Consider the following 15,142-nt stretch of genomic DNA (forward strand, 5'->3'; position numbering starts at 1 on the left):
ACACTATTAAGACAGACTAATATGTGTTGTCTTTTTTGTTTACTAAATCCTCATGTGCTGCATTATATGAGGGTAAATATCAAGACTGGTGCTGTTATTTAATTTATGATATATAGATCACAGGGACTTATTTTACAAATGGGATTCTTTGAGTTTGTGTCCACAGGATCCATCGTTTCTGTGCTTCCCATTCCTATCAATCAATCAATCAATCAATCAATCAATCAATCAATCAATCAATCAATCAATCAATCAATCAATCAATCAATCAATCAGGAAACTATCTTGGTCTAGGAAGCTCCATTTTGTGCTTTATGCAAGGTTTCTTTGCTTGATGTTTAAATTGAATGTCCACACACTGTCTGAAGTGAACTTAAAGACAAAAATCAAGTATAAATCTAAGAACTTGTTCATCAACTGGTCTCATACACTCAGACTTTTTGGCCCTCCCCTCATGAGGGATGCCGTGACCTCATTCAGACACCAGGAAGAAGTTCTTACTTAATCTTTTCCATGAAGGCTGTCAGATCCAGAAATAGGCCATCACTGATGATCTCAGCCTGTCTGGATGCTATTTTAGCACGAGGAGAGCGTGATTTTTGTAGTGCTGATACATATCAAAGGAAACCACACGAATGAAGGAGGCTCAAATGACCAGACCTCATCAGTTAGAATCAACAATGCACCATGTTTAATCAATTTAATATTTCCTTTTTAAAAAAGATGTACATGGGGGACAAATGGATTCATCTTCTATAATATTGAACAACATACAGTACATGTCATGTTATAATTAGCATGTGAAAAACAAAACAACAATGACCGGTTCTGTCCCTCGTATTTACTCAGAGAAATCAGGCTCACTACTCAGTGTGAGCCTTTATTATAGGCACAGGTAGATACAGAGAGAAAAAAAAATGCCTTTCAGACGCTGAAACAGGAAATACCTCTGGAAGTTATTCTCTGAAATATCTTCTGAAACGGTATGTGCAATTGAAAAATGTTACAAATGGAATTTCTACCTACTCAGTCCTTGAAAAACTATTGGGATGAGTTAGCTGTACACCCTGACGAAACACAACTCAACTGACTTTTTAAAGTAAATATCCTTAATATTTCTATGCTCCATATGCATGGATTAGCAGACCTTTTGAGCTTTTCAGACCCTGCACAGGATTTAATGACCCCAAATTTCGATGAAGTGTCCCCAAAAGTTATTTGTTGAAACTTAAAAAATGGGATCTATATTCTTAAACGGCATTTTGAAATGCTAACATTTTGCATGGTGACCCTTTAGAAATTGTTGCAGCACGTTACAGAATCCTTAAATCTGCCACATGTGCTATATTTCGGGACTTAAGGGCCACTATTAGCTGCATTGAGCAAGTCAGGGAGTGTAAATCGAGAGCTTAAATTATGGTAAAGGGGAATCCCTGGTGGGTGAGGGGCCCTACACAGCTGCACAACTTCAGACCAGCTCTGCAGGTTGATATCACTACAAAAGGCTCAAATTGATTTCTACATAATCAAAAGCATACTTGTTAAAATGATAACTCGGAAACAACGACAACAACAGTGATCTAATAGCACCAAATCCAAACCAAAGCACCACAAGAAAAAAACAACAACATTGCAGCTAATACCCATAAAGACAAACTGTAGCTTCCTCTTTACAGTGAAATTATGTGACACTGAGTGTTGACACAGAGCTGCTTTCAGCGGTGATCAGTGTGAACGTTTCTGATGAGTCCAACCACAGCGGAGTTCAGAGCACAGTGGACGTCACAGTGATGACTGGTCTCTGAGCCAGCAGTTCTAAAAGCGTCTCTGAGAGACGGCGAAAGAGCTGAAACTCCTTTTAAAGAAGAGGCAGGGAAAATCTTCATTTCAAATCCCTACAGTAGATTCAGGTCAGGTGACATCACTTTAAAAGCTGAAAAGGGTTCACAGAGGGAGCATATATAGATCGTACACATTCTGTCCTGATTTTTGGGTTCTTGTTTCTGAGAATTCAGCACCTGGCTATACGCTGAGTGATTCATTAAAGCAGCTATGTTCAATATTATTACAATAAAAATGAAATAATATAAATGAGAATGTAACAATCTAAAAAGTCATGCGCGTGAAGTGAAGAGCAGAATGAATCTTCTGGGTCTTAGGGCGCTTTACAGCAAGTTTCAGTTAATTATTCATCTGTCTGGCTGTAACTGTTTTGGTTCACACTCAACAAGCTCAGAATTACCGATTAACAATTATTATTATTACTAATCGATTATTATTTTGTCCGCAGCAGAGAGATGTTATCAGTTAAAAAGCAATACCTGTTTACCACAAAACAGTTTGCAACTAGCTGGTGAACATGGTGAAGCACTGAGCAGCTAAAGAGACAAATGTTTCTCTCAGGAGATGGTGAGGATCAAAAACGTTGCTTTTTAACTGCTTGAGGTGTAAATTAGCAGCTAGTCTGTAACTTAACAGGTGATGATATGTCAGTGTTGTGTTAGTAGCTTGTTTCCACCGACCCAAAGTGGCAAAAAGATAATTGTCATGCTGGATCTCATGGAAGCATTAACTTCTCACTCTGAAGTAAACACTGTTTTCAGAGTGTCATAGCTGCAGAAAAATGTCTGCATACAGATTGGTTCCGTATAAACCTCACTTTTACTACGCTACAAAAATGATGAATGATGAATCACAGCACAAAGGTAGCGAGAGTGTACCTCTGCACAACTGAAACAGGAAGAGGCATAGTTCTCCCCGCTCACTATTCCCAGGTAACAGTGGAACAACTGCATAACTGTAGAAACCAGCTGATGGAGGAGGCAAAGAAGGCGAAGAGTGAGATGAACCAAAGGTAAAACACGAGTAAACCACAGATATTGTTCCTCTTACCACTGGGACTTACGACAGTTCAAAACCGGCATTTTTTCTGTGAGGTCAATGAACCTGAAATAGAAGGAAGGTTGTTTATGTCACTGAATCTTGCTTGAGTGTGGTGACACCTGTTAGAAGTCAACCTGTTAGGGTGACACGTGGAGAAACACGCTAAAATCTGACATATCCACATGGCACAGCACCTGATAAAGAAATGTCCCCAGAAAATTAAAGGACACACACAGAGTAGGTTCACCACTGATTCGTTTTCCACCAGCAGTATTGGTTGGACCGGCCCTGTCTAGGTCAAGATATTATCAGCCCTGTCTATCATCTGGACAAAAAAATTAGCGGTTAACCTCCTGTCTGAAGTGTTTTCATTTCATTTCATTTTCCGCAAAAATGTCTTAATCATAAGCCATGTTATGTAGATGTGTCGGGTCTGATTGTGTTTCCCCAATGCTTCTCACATAGACTTACAGCTAACACCACAGTCTGCCACCCTGGTGAGGTTCAGTGACACAGTGATGCTTCCTTCTTTTATCGGTTGGTTTTACTTCATCAAAAAGTCACGAAACCTGCCTTTGAGTTGCCGTGTGTCTGAATTGTGCCATACAAATAAACCTGCCTTGCCTACTTATCAATACAACAGGTTCTTATGGGGTTTTCTTTTGGACAGCTAGTGGAAGCCATGTTGCAAACACTGCCTTTGCGACAGCTACACAAAGTTGTCCGTCAAAGGAAAGTTGTCTGTTTCAAATAGATTCAGATTTACAAATATCTGTGGCAGAAATCTTCTCACAGCGGCCTGAACGATGGCTTCAAGGGCCATAAATACATCAGATCTGCAGCACAAAGAAATCAGATATTTTATGGGTTTGTAAATCCATCCTCAGATTAGCACTCCTGCTATAAAAAGCTCTTTGAAACCGGTGCGGTCAGAGGTCTTCACTCCTCCTCACTGGGCTGGTGCCTGCTGGCAGAGCTGACTCACTGTGTCTCGCTGTGCTCTGAATTTCCACTCACAGTAAAAGTTACAAGCACTTTTGAATGAGTGGTAACATGTGGCAAAATAAACCAGAAAAAGAAATTAACAGCGCGGCCCCGCGCTGAGGGGTTTTCAGATAATGACGTCGAGCCGAGCCGTTAAAGTTCCTTTTAGAAGACTTTATGAACGAGCTGCCACAGTCTGCAGCCACAACACAAAATAACATCCTATCATCTGAAAATGTCCTGCTGAGTCAGCGCTGGCTGTGCTCACGGTGCTCAGGCAGCGTGTCATGGGCAGCGTGGAGCACTGTTTTACTGTATAGCTGATAACATTTAAGCAGACTAGTTAACCAAAATGGCAAGACGATGGCGGATTCACTGCAGTGAGACATTTATAGCTTCCACAGAGACATCAAGTCAGATCACATCTCGACAAACATAAAATAAACAAGCCCTCGGACCGCTGACACTTTGTGCAAATCAAACTCTGCTCATGCTTCAGCTGAACGACAGCGAGGACTCGATGGATACGTAGATACGGAACAAAGCAATGGTATAAAACAACGTGGTCAAGTAACAACTATCAGATAACATAGACATCTCTCATTTTATAGCATAACATGTTCCTTTTCTTGGGCAAAGATATCTGGAAAATAATTTTCTTTACAAAGTGGAGTTTTTTGTTTTGTTTTTTTTTTTAATTCATAACTAAACAAATGTCACCTGTTAACATACAGGTGTGAGAGAGTACTGCGACCAGCCCTGCGGCCAAAGTGAAATATAGTAGCACCAAAATATTACAACAGAGGGATCATTTAGAAAGAGCGGCAGAGAGGGTTCCTCCCAGAAGACGATGGAGGGAAGTTACTCTCTCCCTCTCTCTGTTTCTCCAGCGTTCAGCAGCCCTCCCTCCAGTGGAATGTATAAGTCAGCTCGGCCCGGAGAGGCGCGTGGTTAGGGCTGGATTCTGGCTGGGAAAAGGTCCCCCTCAATGGTCAACGGGACCAGGTATCAGTCCGACAGCGTCCCAGTTAGATTTCACACTCCTCTGACAGAAGGGGTGTGAGGGCTGCTGTTAAAAGGCTCAGTGGGAGGGTTTTCAGGCTTACTGTGAGTGTGTACAGGACCCAAAGATGGGCGCTGTGAGTTTCATGGTGTCCAGGTCAGTGTCCCTGGCAGGTCTTGCAGCACATTTGCCTGAAATATGGCCGGCTGCAGAACTTGAACCTGAGCACCAGGGGGCAGTAGGCCACAGTGTTCACATCTTTACACTCTGCGGAGAGGACAAACAAGAAAGGAGCTTAAATACACCATGAAGAACATGCATCGTCAGAGTTTTTTAGGTGTCAGTGTCAGTGTTAGATCGCCATTTGAAAGGGATTTTAAAGTGAACCTCTATGTTCAAGTTATTTGTTCAGAGATTTATACTAATTTACTGGAATGACATAATCCTCTGTCAGTCAGCCTGTGGATTAAGGAAGTTTAAATTACGGGAAGCGTTACTTAAAAAGAATCAGCGTGACGTTGTGCTAATATGAGAAATTGGTTGTTGTCACTTTCATTTTGACCAACATTTAAATGTATTTAGTCAACACAGTGGTATGTTAGCAGATCTTACAATCAAATTGCTAATTGGAGTGTAAAACTTTGTATTTACATTCAACATCTACGAAGAAAATCTTTCTGTATTGTTCCTACTATGAAACATTGGAAGTTGCAGTGAACTTCGACCTCTGACCTTCAGGGTTGTCTGTACTGATGGGCAGACTGAGGTCACATTTGCTCTTGCACTGCTGCATGGCTGCTGGCCGCTGATGTTCCAGACACTCATTGGACGGCTGGCCGGTGTGGGTCAGACACTGCACCGAACGCTTCTCCTGACCCAGACCACACTTTGCAGAACACTAAGACACAAACACACAGAACATATTTGAACTGGGGATTTCATTGTGGCACAAAACAGACACTAAGATCCAATCCCAATACATCCCTTACCCTCCTGCTTAGTCCCTCCATTTTGCGCGATCATGGCTAGGAACAGGGTGTCTTGATTCTTGTTAGGATAGAGGGGCATGGCAAAGGTCTAGGACTAGGTCTATACTGTATAATGTCACTGGGCTGGTGGTCCTGGACCATCATTTCAACTTGAGAGAATTAGTGACTGAAACCACATCTGGAGTAAGTCATTGTGGTTGAGTGGGCAGAGTATAGGACTCTTAATCAAAAAGTTGATATATTATTTTCCATGTCTTAACAGTTTCCTGTCGCTGTTTGGTTAGGTTTAGAGAGCTAAAACACTTGGTCAGGCTTACGATAACATGGGTCAGGTTAGAATCTGCCCTTTCACAACATTAAACATGTGCTTGAAAGGATAACGTCTCCCATGTGCGTATTTTTCTGGTACTTCCCCCCCCTTGGTCCTTGAACAACATTAATTATGATGTTCTGGAACAACACCAACGTACAGACCGACAGTTATGAGAACTCTCTGACTTTGAAAACAAGAGCCAAGTGTAAAAGCTGGCAACGGGACTGAGCTGTAGCTGTATCCAACCAGACTTTCTCACCTCTCCCCAGGGACCAGTCACCCACTGAGGGGGAGGGCAGCGCTGCAGGTTACAGCGCACCCTGGAGGTGGGTCGGCCATGTTTGGGGCACTTGGACTCTGGCAGTGTGTCACCGCTCTCCCCGCTCTTGCACAAGACCACGCGATGCCTGTAGCCAGGACCACAGCTGGGTGTGCACTGCAGACAGAGCAGGAGATGAAGAAAGAGGGAGAAAAGAGGGAAAACATCAGGCGGGAGGGCAGAGAGATGGAGTGGATGGGAGGGTGCAGCGCGGGGTCACTGTGGTCATAAGCATGCAAAAAATAAATCTTCTTAATCCTCTCAGCAGAGGGCAGCAGCTGTATGAGAAGTCGAGGAGCCTGCTTAGTTCCTGTAAATCAGCTGGACATGATTTCTCTTCAGTGTGTGCCATCACTACTTCACGCAGGACGCCAGAGAAAAGTTGAACACTGCAGCACTTCTGACACCATTTAATTTGGTTTCAGTTCATCTTGAAGTGTGAGAACAGAGTTTCGCTCCAGGAACACAGTGGGGATACGAGAAGATGGACTGAAAACACGAAAAAGTCGACAAGACAAGGCTTAAAAGAGAAGCTGACATGTCTGCACAGCTACAAAGAAAAAAGACACACAAAACCCCCCAAGGTGTCTTCAAACTAACAGTCAGAATTAAAAATAGGTCAGAGAGATCCCGCATGACAAGTGTAACAATATGTATCCATGACTGCAACAGCATGTTCAGCGTGATGTATTTGTCTGCTCCGTGCCTCTGTTGTGTATTTCATGGTTTAGGTGCTCTTACTTTCTCCTGGCAGATGTTTGGGTTTCTTAGGTTCAAACTGTTGCTTCATCCGAGAGGAATCCTGCACAAAACTCAAGTATTGGTAGAAATTCAGCCATGAGTCGCAGGAGCGCATGCAGACCACATGCATGATGGGGGACGTCTGCCTACCTCTGACCAGTCCAGGGCCAGCCATTCAGGGGGGCAGCTGTGGTTGCTGCAGGGCTCAGTGAGAGAGGGGCGCACGGGGGTGCACGCTGAGTCATCGAGGACCTTCTCCTCTGTCCCAGAAATCCTCCTTTTACACAACACCTCCCGCGTCCGCAGGCCGCCGTTGCAGCTACGGCTGCACTCCGACCAACCTCCTGTCGACCAGCTGGAGGCAAAGAAGAGCCCTTGGTTTACTAGTTTAAACAGAATAATACAGTGTGGATGTATCACACACAAAACACACAAAATTAGCTAACGTAGTGCACATACACAGACGGCATTACAATTAATGTACACACACAAGTGCAAATGTGCAAAAAAAAGTTCATTAGACTTTATAAAGACTGTAATTTGTAGTGAATACATGTGAATGTGTTTAAAGATTAACATTACAGCATGTACAGGCAATCAAATACCTCCAACACCCCTGGTATAAGATTGAAATAACTCTATTTTTTATGAACTGCGATTGTAGAATGAAGCCTTAACAATCTCTTCAGAGGTAAACCTAAACTGTCCATACAAATTTCTGCACACTGCCAGTATGAAGGTGCTTCATCAATCAGCTACTGAGAGCTAACCTTACTCTAAAACTGGAAAAATAAAACTTGCATAACTACAACAAGAATTAAACTACTAAACTGGTTTTACACAAAGATAGAAGTAAGTGAGATAAAATGAGGAATAAAACCATGCACACGCGCTCGCACACACACACACACGCACACACACGCATACGTTCATAAACATACATGAATTGAACAAAATCATGAAGAAACACATTTATATTCCACTACTGACCTTGGTGAGCACGGCTCAGTATTGCAGGATCTTCTCTTCTCTTTGGGTTTGCTCTTCTTGTCACAGAAGTGGTGGTAGACGACTGAATGGTCTGTCTGCTTCCTGCACACCACCTGCTGGATCTGCACACCTGACCACAGGTGAGGTAAGACGAGACAAACGCACAATAAAGGTGTGTTCAGAATTGTGTACTTTTTCTTTTTTACTTTAAGGACGTACTGCCCTTACAAACTACATACTGTTGCCTGCAGTATGGCTACAATGGAGACACGCTACTTCGTCGTGACAGTGCATGTTGAGCTTTGACCCTCTTGCTCCTGTAGCCGTCTCAGCTTTAGCACTAAATTGCTGGAATACAAACAACATAGTAATTACACTTAAATTTGCTTGCATCTGTCATTGTGGGGTCTGTCATCTGTCAGTGAGCTGGCAAATATCTGTGCTCTCTAGGTATTTCAAATACTGAGCACTGGGACATACTGAACATTTTTCTAGCATACTAAGTAGTGTAGAAGTATGGGTACTGGAACACAGGGCATAAATTATGTTAGCTGTTCCCCTTTCAACTGCCACAATAAAAAAGATTAATTACTTTGGTAAGTTTCTAACAACTTTGAGGACAAAAAACTCAACACACGTGTCTTATTCTAGTCTGGTGACTGTTCAAAATATTTTTGCAGTTAAATGGGACAAAAAATATCAAGAACAAAGCGAAGTGAAGCATCATGGATCATTAGCCCTGGAGGAAAAGACAAATTGGCTATGGCAAACAAAACTCACCAATCAACACCTCCTAATCACCTCCAATAACCACATTTTAATGAAGCAAATGTTACCCGACATAACTGACTCCATACAGATGTTTTAACAGTTGAATTCTTTTACGCCACATCTGCCTCATGTGAGATGGATGCAGATAAATCATATTACAGGGACAACAAAAAACAGGCAGAAATCCTGTGTGTTTGTTTGTGTGTGTGTGTGTGTGTGTGTGTGTGTGTGTGTGTGTACCTCCAGCACAGAGAGCCGAGCACCGTGACCAGGAGGTGAAGTGCCAGGCGAAGCCAGTCAGAGGATCCCTGTTCAGTGGGGGGTTGAAGCGATAGTGGATCCCTGGGTTCTCCTCCCTCACCAGCACCTGGGCACACATACAACCAAACATTTAACAGCAGACTCTGATATAACTGTTTTGGAAGAACACTTTTCGAGGTTTCTTTCCATTCTCACCATGACGATCAGGGTCATGTTTGTTGGTCCGAGAGCTTCCAGAGTTTCTGGTCCGTCCGTGGGTCGCCTGTAGTGGAAGGTGGTGCCAGCAACCTCGAACCTACGTGGCGTGTCAATGGTCAGCTTCCCGTTGATGAAGTACTGGTCCCCTTTACTCTTCAGCACTGAGACCCGGAGGAGAGGGAGAACAATGTTGAAAGTGAAACAATGAAGTAAAAGGAAGAAATAATTTATAAAATGTATCCTGGGAGCAGATGAACACAGAGGACACATGTTGAAGCAGGTAGATGTTTCTTCTTTAAGGAAGTTTGGGGACATTTTCTTGTTGTGTTGCATCAATGTCACCAATATCAACTATCAAGGAGAGGAAAGACATCACAGAGGAATTACGAACAGATTTTGAAGAAAGAGCAGTTGAAAGAAGATAAAGAAGTAGAGGGAGAAAGACAATAAATAAAAATAAACAAACAAAAGCAGAAAAGGACAGAAAGGAAAAAGATCAACTAAAATTAAAAACAGATAAAGACAAAGGATAGTCGTCTATTTATTCACAGTGTCCCATTTATGGTTAAAAACATTGTACACCAGATAGCTTTGGAGTTGGCTGATCCTCTTGATAATAATGTTATTAGCCAATTTATCTAGCCATTTAAAAGAGTATGACAATGAATTGAATTTGCATTAGTATCACTGATTTTCAGTTAAATCAATCTAATCAAACAAACAAGCAAAAAAAACTTCATAGAAGACGTATTTGTCACGCTGAGACCAAGGAAGGTGGAGAAAGTGGACTTCAGGAACATGTTAACAGAAAGGACGACTCCACGAAGAGTAAAGACTGGACTTCAATACGAACTAAACTGACAAGGGGATGAGGTGCAGATGAAAAGAGGTGGAGAAGCACAGGTGAGGGGAATGATGCAAAGAAACAAGAGCCTGGAGGGACATCAAGAACATGGCAGGGCAAACAAAGCTGATGCAGGGCAGGTGGTGAGTCAAACAGGCCGGGAAGGTACACAGACTGACAAGAACACCAGAGCGAAGCAGAACAAAAGACAAAACAAAACCCAGAGAACACATCAAACACAAATAAAAGGAGAATAGTAATGACAGGCCCATGATATAACTGAAATCCTAAATTCTTTTCAGTCTAAAAAAACAACAACTGGGAAATACCTCCAGCCAGACTAATCTAACAGGTTAAAAAATAAACAGAAAACATACAACGACTAAAGAAAAGTCATTCGAGTCATTATATCCTAAGTCAAGACAAAAGTTTTCAACTTTCAAGTCCAAGTCGAGTCTTTTATTTTCTGTCAAGTCAAGTTGCAAGTCATCAAAACAGTGACTGAAGTCTACATCTGTGGTAAGAACAGCAAAGCCTTTAATAGCCTAACTTGTAATTCGAGCTTGTAGCATTCAGCCATCATGATGTTGTGTCGTAACACCTGTGCTTTTACTGCAATAACGTGTGAAAAAGGCCTGTTCCATGCAGAGATTACTGAGGTTCAAACATGCACATGTCATGGCTTTACAACCTTCTTTACACTCAATGTTAGCTTGTATGCCGTCTTACCAAGGTAGTTGAGGGAGATGTTGAGTTCCTGTATGTGGATGAACACTGATCCTTTGGGAATTCTGACCACCTCTTCATAACCTGAGACACACACAGACCCACACAAAGTTGAGAAATGAAAGCAAGGTGAGGGAGTTTTATTCGCTGGGGGTCAGGAGGAGCGACGCGCGAGTACCGTTTAGCTCTGTGGGATGCCGATGGACTAAGCAGAGGCTTCAGATTCCAGCTGCATTCCCGGGCAGCCGGCCACAGCTGCCCCGATCAGCTCTTTGCTAGAGAGCGAGAACTATGCCAAGAACTCTACTCTCTTCTTCTTCTCTCTACTCACTCCATCTGTTTTGGTCTCTTGTCCTCTTTCTTTTTTACGCTCATCTCACCTCCACCCGGCTTGCTCTGCACTTCTCCAGCCAGCAGGCCGGCCACTGCAGCCCTGTAAATAACTTCAGCCTCCCTCGAGGAAGAAGGAATAAAAAATTGAGGAATGAAACAAATCCTTCCAGCGCTTTGACCACAAGAGGAAAGGAGCGGCTTGGCTCGTGACCTCTCGGTGGAGCTCTGACTGACCCTGCTCTGGTTTTCTACATGGAGGCGTAGAAGATTAGAGGGACTGAGTTTGAGGTTTTTGGCCTCACAGACAGACACACAGAGAGAGCAACAGCGAGAGAAAAGTGTGTTCCTCTGTTAACAATCGGGGACCTGTGTGGTAAACAGACAGCAGAGGAGTTGTAAACCCCCCCCCCGGCCCTCGACACTTCAGTAACCCCTCACCGCCTACCAGAGCCACAGGTTGGACAGATGGAAAGAGACTTACGGGGACATTTTTGCTTCTAGGCTGAGAGGACAGAGCATGAATTAAATTACACAGCAACTTCACTTTTCTGGGATGTAAGGAACCCCCATTAGTCATTCATCTTTTGTTTTATCTTTTGTTTGTTGCTGTTTTGCAGTTCAAATGGTTTAACTTTGTGCCAAACTATATTTAAGGCGTTGGCTAACGGTCTTAGGAGTTGAGAGAAATAAAAAGTTTACTGTGGACACGAGCCATTCTGCCAGTCTGCTGACAGGTTAAACTCAACTCAAAATAAAGTCTTCGCTTTTGCTTGAATGTTAACAAAAGCTTTGAAGTACATCTACAGCTTACATTAGCTCCCGAAAACTGATATTCGTATCTAGAGTTCTGTTTCCGTTTACCTGCTTGCAGAAAAGTTGTGTATTGAACCTTTGAACTGGCAATACTGGCACGTTTTTTTTTTCTTGAAGTTTCATGAATCGTTTAGAAGTAATATTGATTGCAAAACGTAATGGCTATAGAATGATACAACATCTGCATTTAGATTTGTTCCCAACAAATCTTGCTTTCACTGTGCTTTTTTTCTGGAAAAATGAAGGCTAACTGACAATCCAGTCAGGTTTGGAGCCTGGCACCATTTCTCTCTGCTTTCACATTGTTCACTGCTTCTGAAGAAAATGGGAAGTGATTCAGCTGTCTGTGAGACGAAGAAGAGGAAGAATCTTTATTTATCACACAAAATCAGTCGATGTGCAATGCAGTGAAACTGGCTCGCAGCATTTAACCCATACCAGACAAGCAATAGGCAGCCAACATATGGTCCCACAGAATTAATGTTTTGTTTTTTTATGGTTGGGTAAACCACACCACCCAGAGGAAACCCACGCAAGCACGGGGAGACCATCCAAACACAAGAAAAGGCTCTACCCCAGCTGCGATCTGAACCCAGGACGAGTGCTGACCACTGCGCCACCGTGCTGACAGCAGCGCCAACAATAATACCACTTGGAAACGCTAGGGGGGGAAGTTGTCTGTTTCCGCTTCAACTATGCTGTTAAAACTCAAATGAACTCTTAACTTTAAGTACTGAGGAAATGTATAGTCAAAAGTATGTTGACGTGACTGTCTGCACACCTCGAACCCTGACTTCAACCCCATCTGATACCTTTGGGATGAATTGGAACAACGATTCAGAGCCAGGCCTTTATCACATAACATAAACGTCTTCAACCTTTCCAAAGCTTTCCCAGAAGCCATTACAGCAGCATATTCATACCCATGGTTTTGGAATGGTGTTCAACAATCACATATCAGTGTCCACAAACTCCTGTGGGTGAGATAGAAAGATCTGGGCATTTACCAGCTGGAGGAAGCATTTTTGGAGTTTGACCCATACCAGGGAATAAAAGTCACTGTAGCTTTAGTAATAGCACTGGCAATTAAACAGAAAGCCCTTCACTTTGCCATCGGCCTCACAAACAGATTTTCTGGGCCAACGATAATGTCAGATATTTTGAGGGTAGTTGAGACCTCAGCTGGGGTTGATAGACTGGCCTGGTCACTGTGGTGCCGAGCATGGCTGCCGGTTGAGGGTGCGTCCCCTCTCAGGAATCCTGGAGGGGGGTGAGCGGTGTTGACAGTTGGGTGAGAAACTCTGAAGTTGGTGTTGTGGGGAGAAATGTTACCCAGAATAGATCCAAAAAGCGGCCGGACCTCAAGCCACACTGGGTGGACCTCGACTAAATCTGTCTGCCACGTGTTCCTGGGTGGCTGGTGGATAAATATATACATACAGTGTATGGTATGTATATGTATATATCTATTTGTGCGTCCTCATGATTCAAGACTATTTCAAGGAGGTTCTTTTTGTCTTCTTGGCTCAGGAACTTTTGATTTTGTGTATCTGTATGTAATATCGAGCTGACCTGAGTCGCTGTATTTTTTCATTCATATACTGTATGAGTTGCAATCCATTTCTAAAAATATGTGACAGTTTTTCCATATGTCCAAATCAGGATAAAAGAAATTCCCCAGAGTAACCCCTTTTATTTGAGAATCTGTTGTAACAATGCTGGAATGAACTGCCTGGCACCTCAGTGGTTTAAATCCTATCTCTCCACTAGGCATGTCACTGTTAACTTTGGTAGTTTCAGTTCCTTGTATAGAAACATATTTGAGGTGTACCTCAGGGGTTGATTCTTGGCCCTATTCTGCTCTCTGACTATATGCTTTCCCTTGGTAGTGGACTTGATATGTTGGTATACAATTACAATTCCATATTCCTGTCAACCCAGCAAAAAGTCTATATGGATGGATTTAATAAGTTGAATATAATATGTTTGCTGTGGTGACAAACTCACTGTCTGTAAAGGGCTGTGTTAATGTGCTGGGAATGTAGCCTGCACATTTTTTGCTGCTGCAACTTCACATTAAAAGCATATAAAGGGGAAATGTGACTTTTATTTTGAAAGAGGTTAAACACAGGAAATGCAATGTGTTCAGTGAGATGAGCATAATTCACTTAAAAGTGTTCCAGTACTATTTTTTTTTCTTTTAACAGCTGTACATACTGTTAACACTGTATGGATGTGATATGATTGCTATCACTGTTGTGTGGCCTGGCTCAGGTAAAACCTTGCAGAGAATTATCTTATTTTCTATTTCAGTCCTAACAACCGAACAAGAACACATAAAGAAATCTTGGAATAAATGACAATTCCTTTAAAAGCTGTTAAAGTGCAACAGCAACTGAATTAAATCAAGAGATAAATAATTCCCTCAAAACGTACTCATGGAACTCGCATGCATGCAGCACCACAATGAAATGAAATATGTGTTCCGTCACTGTCTCATGAAATGCGCTTTTGCGTGACGTGTCTTCAAATGTTTTATAAGGTTGCTGGTGTAGAAATTGGCAAATTACAGCCTCACATACTGAACATGTCGCCGTTGTACTGGTGGGGTAATGCAGAGAAAAATATCGACAAATAGCTGACGTGTTGCTAACTCCGTGTGACTCACATGAGATCAACCTGCTCTACTCCTCTCTAAAAACCGTAGTTGCCAAGGGCACTTCAGCACAACTTCCTGTGTTGCTTTTATAGCAGCGAAGCAAAATTGATTTCCTGTGTGATGTTAAGGAAAACTAACGGAGCTAACCGGGAAGTAGAAGGGTCTCGTTTCTAAATTACAATCAAATCGGTGAAGAGATCCACGTACTCACAAGTGCCGATACCTGCATTTTGAGCAGTATTAGCAGCATTTCCGCAGCATTTAGCAGCATTGTTTTCGGAATTGGAACAACTCGACATTCACTGCCATTGTTCA

At 42.6% G+C, this 15,142-nt stretch overlaps 1 protein-coding gene across 5 annotated transcripts in view; it reads right to left on the minus strand.

Annotated features, from left to right (window-relative positions):
• Positions 1-676: 676 nt before the first annotated feature.
• adamts10 (ADAM metallopeptidase with thrombospondin type 1 motif, 10) overlaps positions 677-15,142 on the minus strand; it is a 52,836-nt gene continuing 38,370 nt past the window's right edge. For 4 of the 5 annotated variants that reach the window (XM_037115258.1, XM_037115256.1, XM_037115257.1 and 1 more), the window contains 8 exons: positions 11,026-11,106; positions 9,450-9,613; positions 9,234-9,360; positions 8,223-8,352; positions 7,383-7,587; positions 6,432-6,608; positions 5,603-5,768; positions 677-5,137 (listed from right to left, as the gene is read on the minus strand). In XM_037115258.1, the coding sequence (XP_036971153.1) occupies positions 5,028-5,137; positions 5,603-5,768; positions 6,432-6,608; positions 7,383-7,587; positions 8,223-8,352; positions 9,234-9,360; positions 9,450-9,613; positions 11,026-11,106 (1,160 nt within the window). In that variant the 3' untranslated portion in view covers positions 677-5,027. Of the gene's footprint in view, positions 5,138-5,602; positions 5,769-6,431; positions 7,294-7,382; positions 7,588-8,222; positions 8,353-9,233; positions 9,361-9,449; positions 9,614-11,025; positions 11,107-15,142 lie in introns of those variants that run through there. The other variant, XM_037115259.1, reaches the window with a different exon arrangement.

The sequence above is a fragment of the Acanthopagrus latus genome, chromosome 11 (assembly GCF_904848185.1).
Source record: "Acanthopagrus latus isolate v.2019 chromosome 11, fAcaLat1.1, whole genome shotgun sequence".
NCBI classification, from domain to species: domain Eukaryota; kingdom Metazoa; phylum Chordata; class Actinopteri; order Spariformes; family Sparidae; genus Acanthopagrus; species Acanthopagrus latus.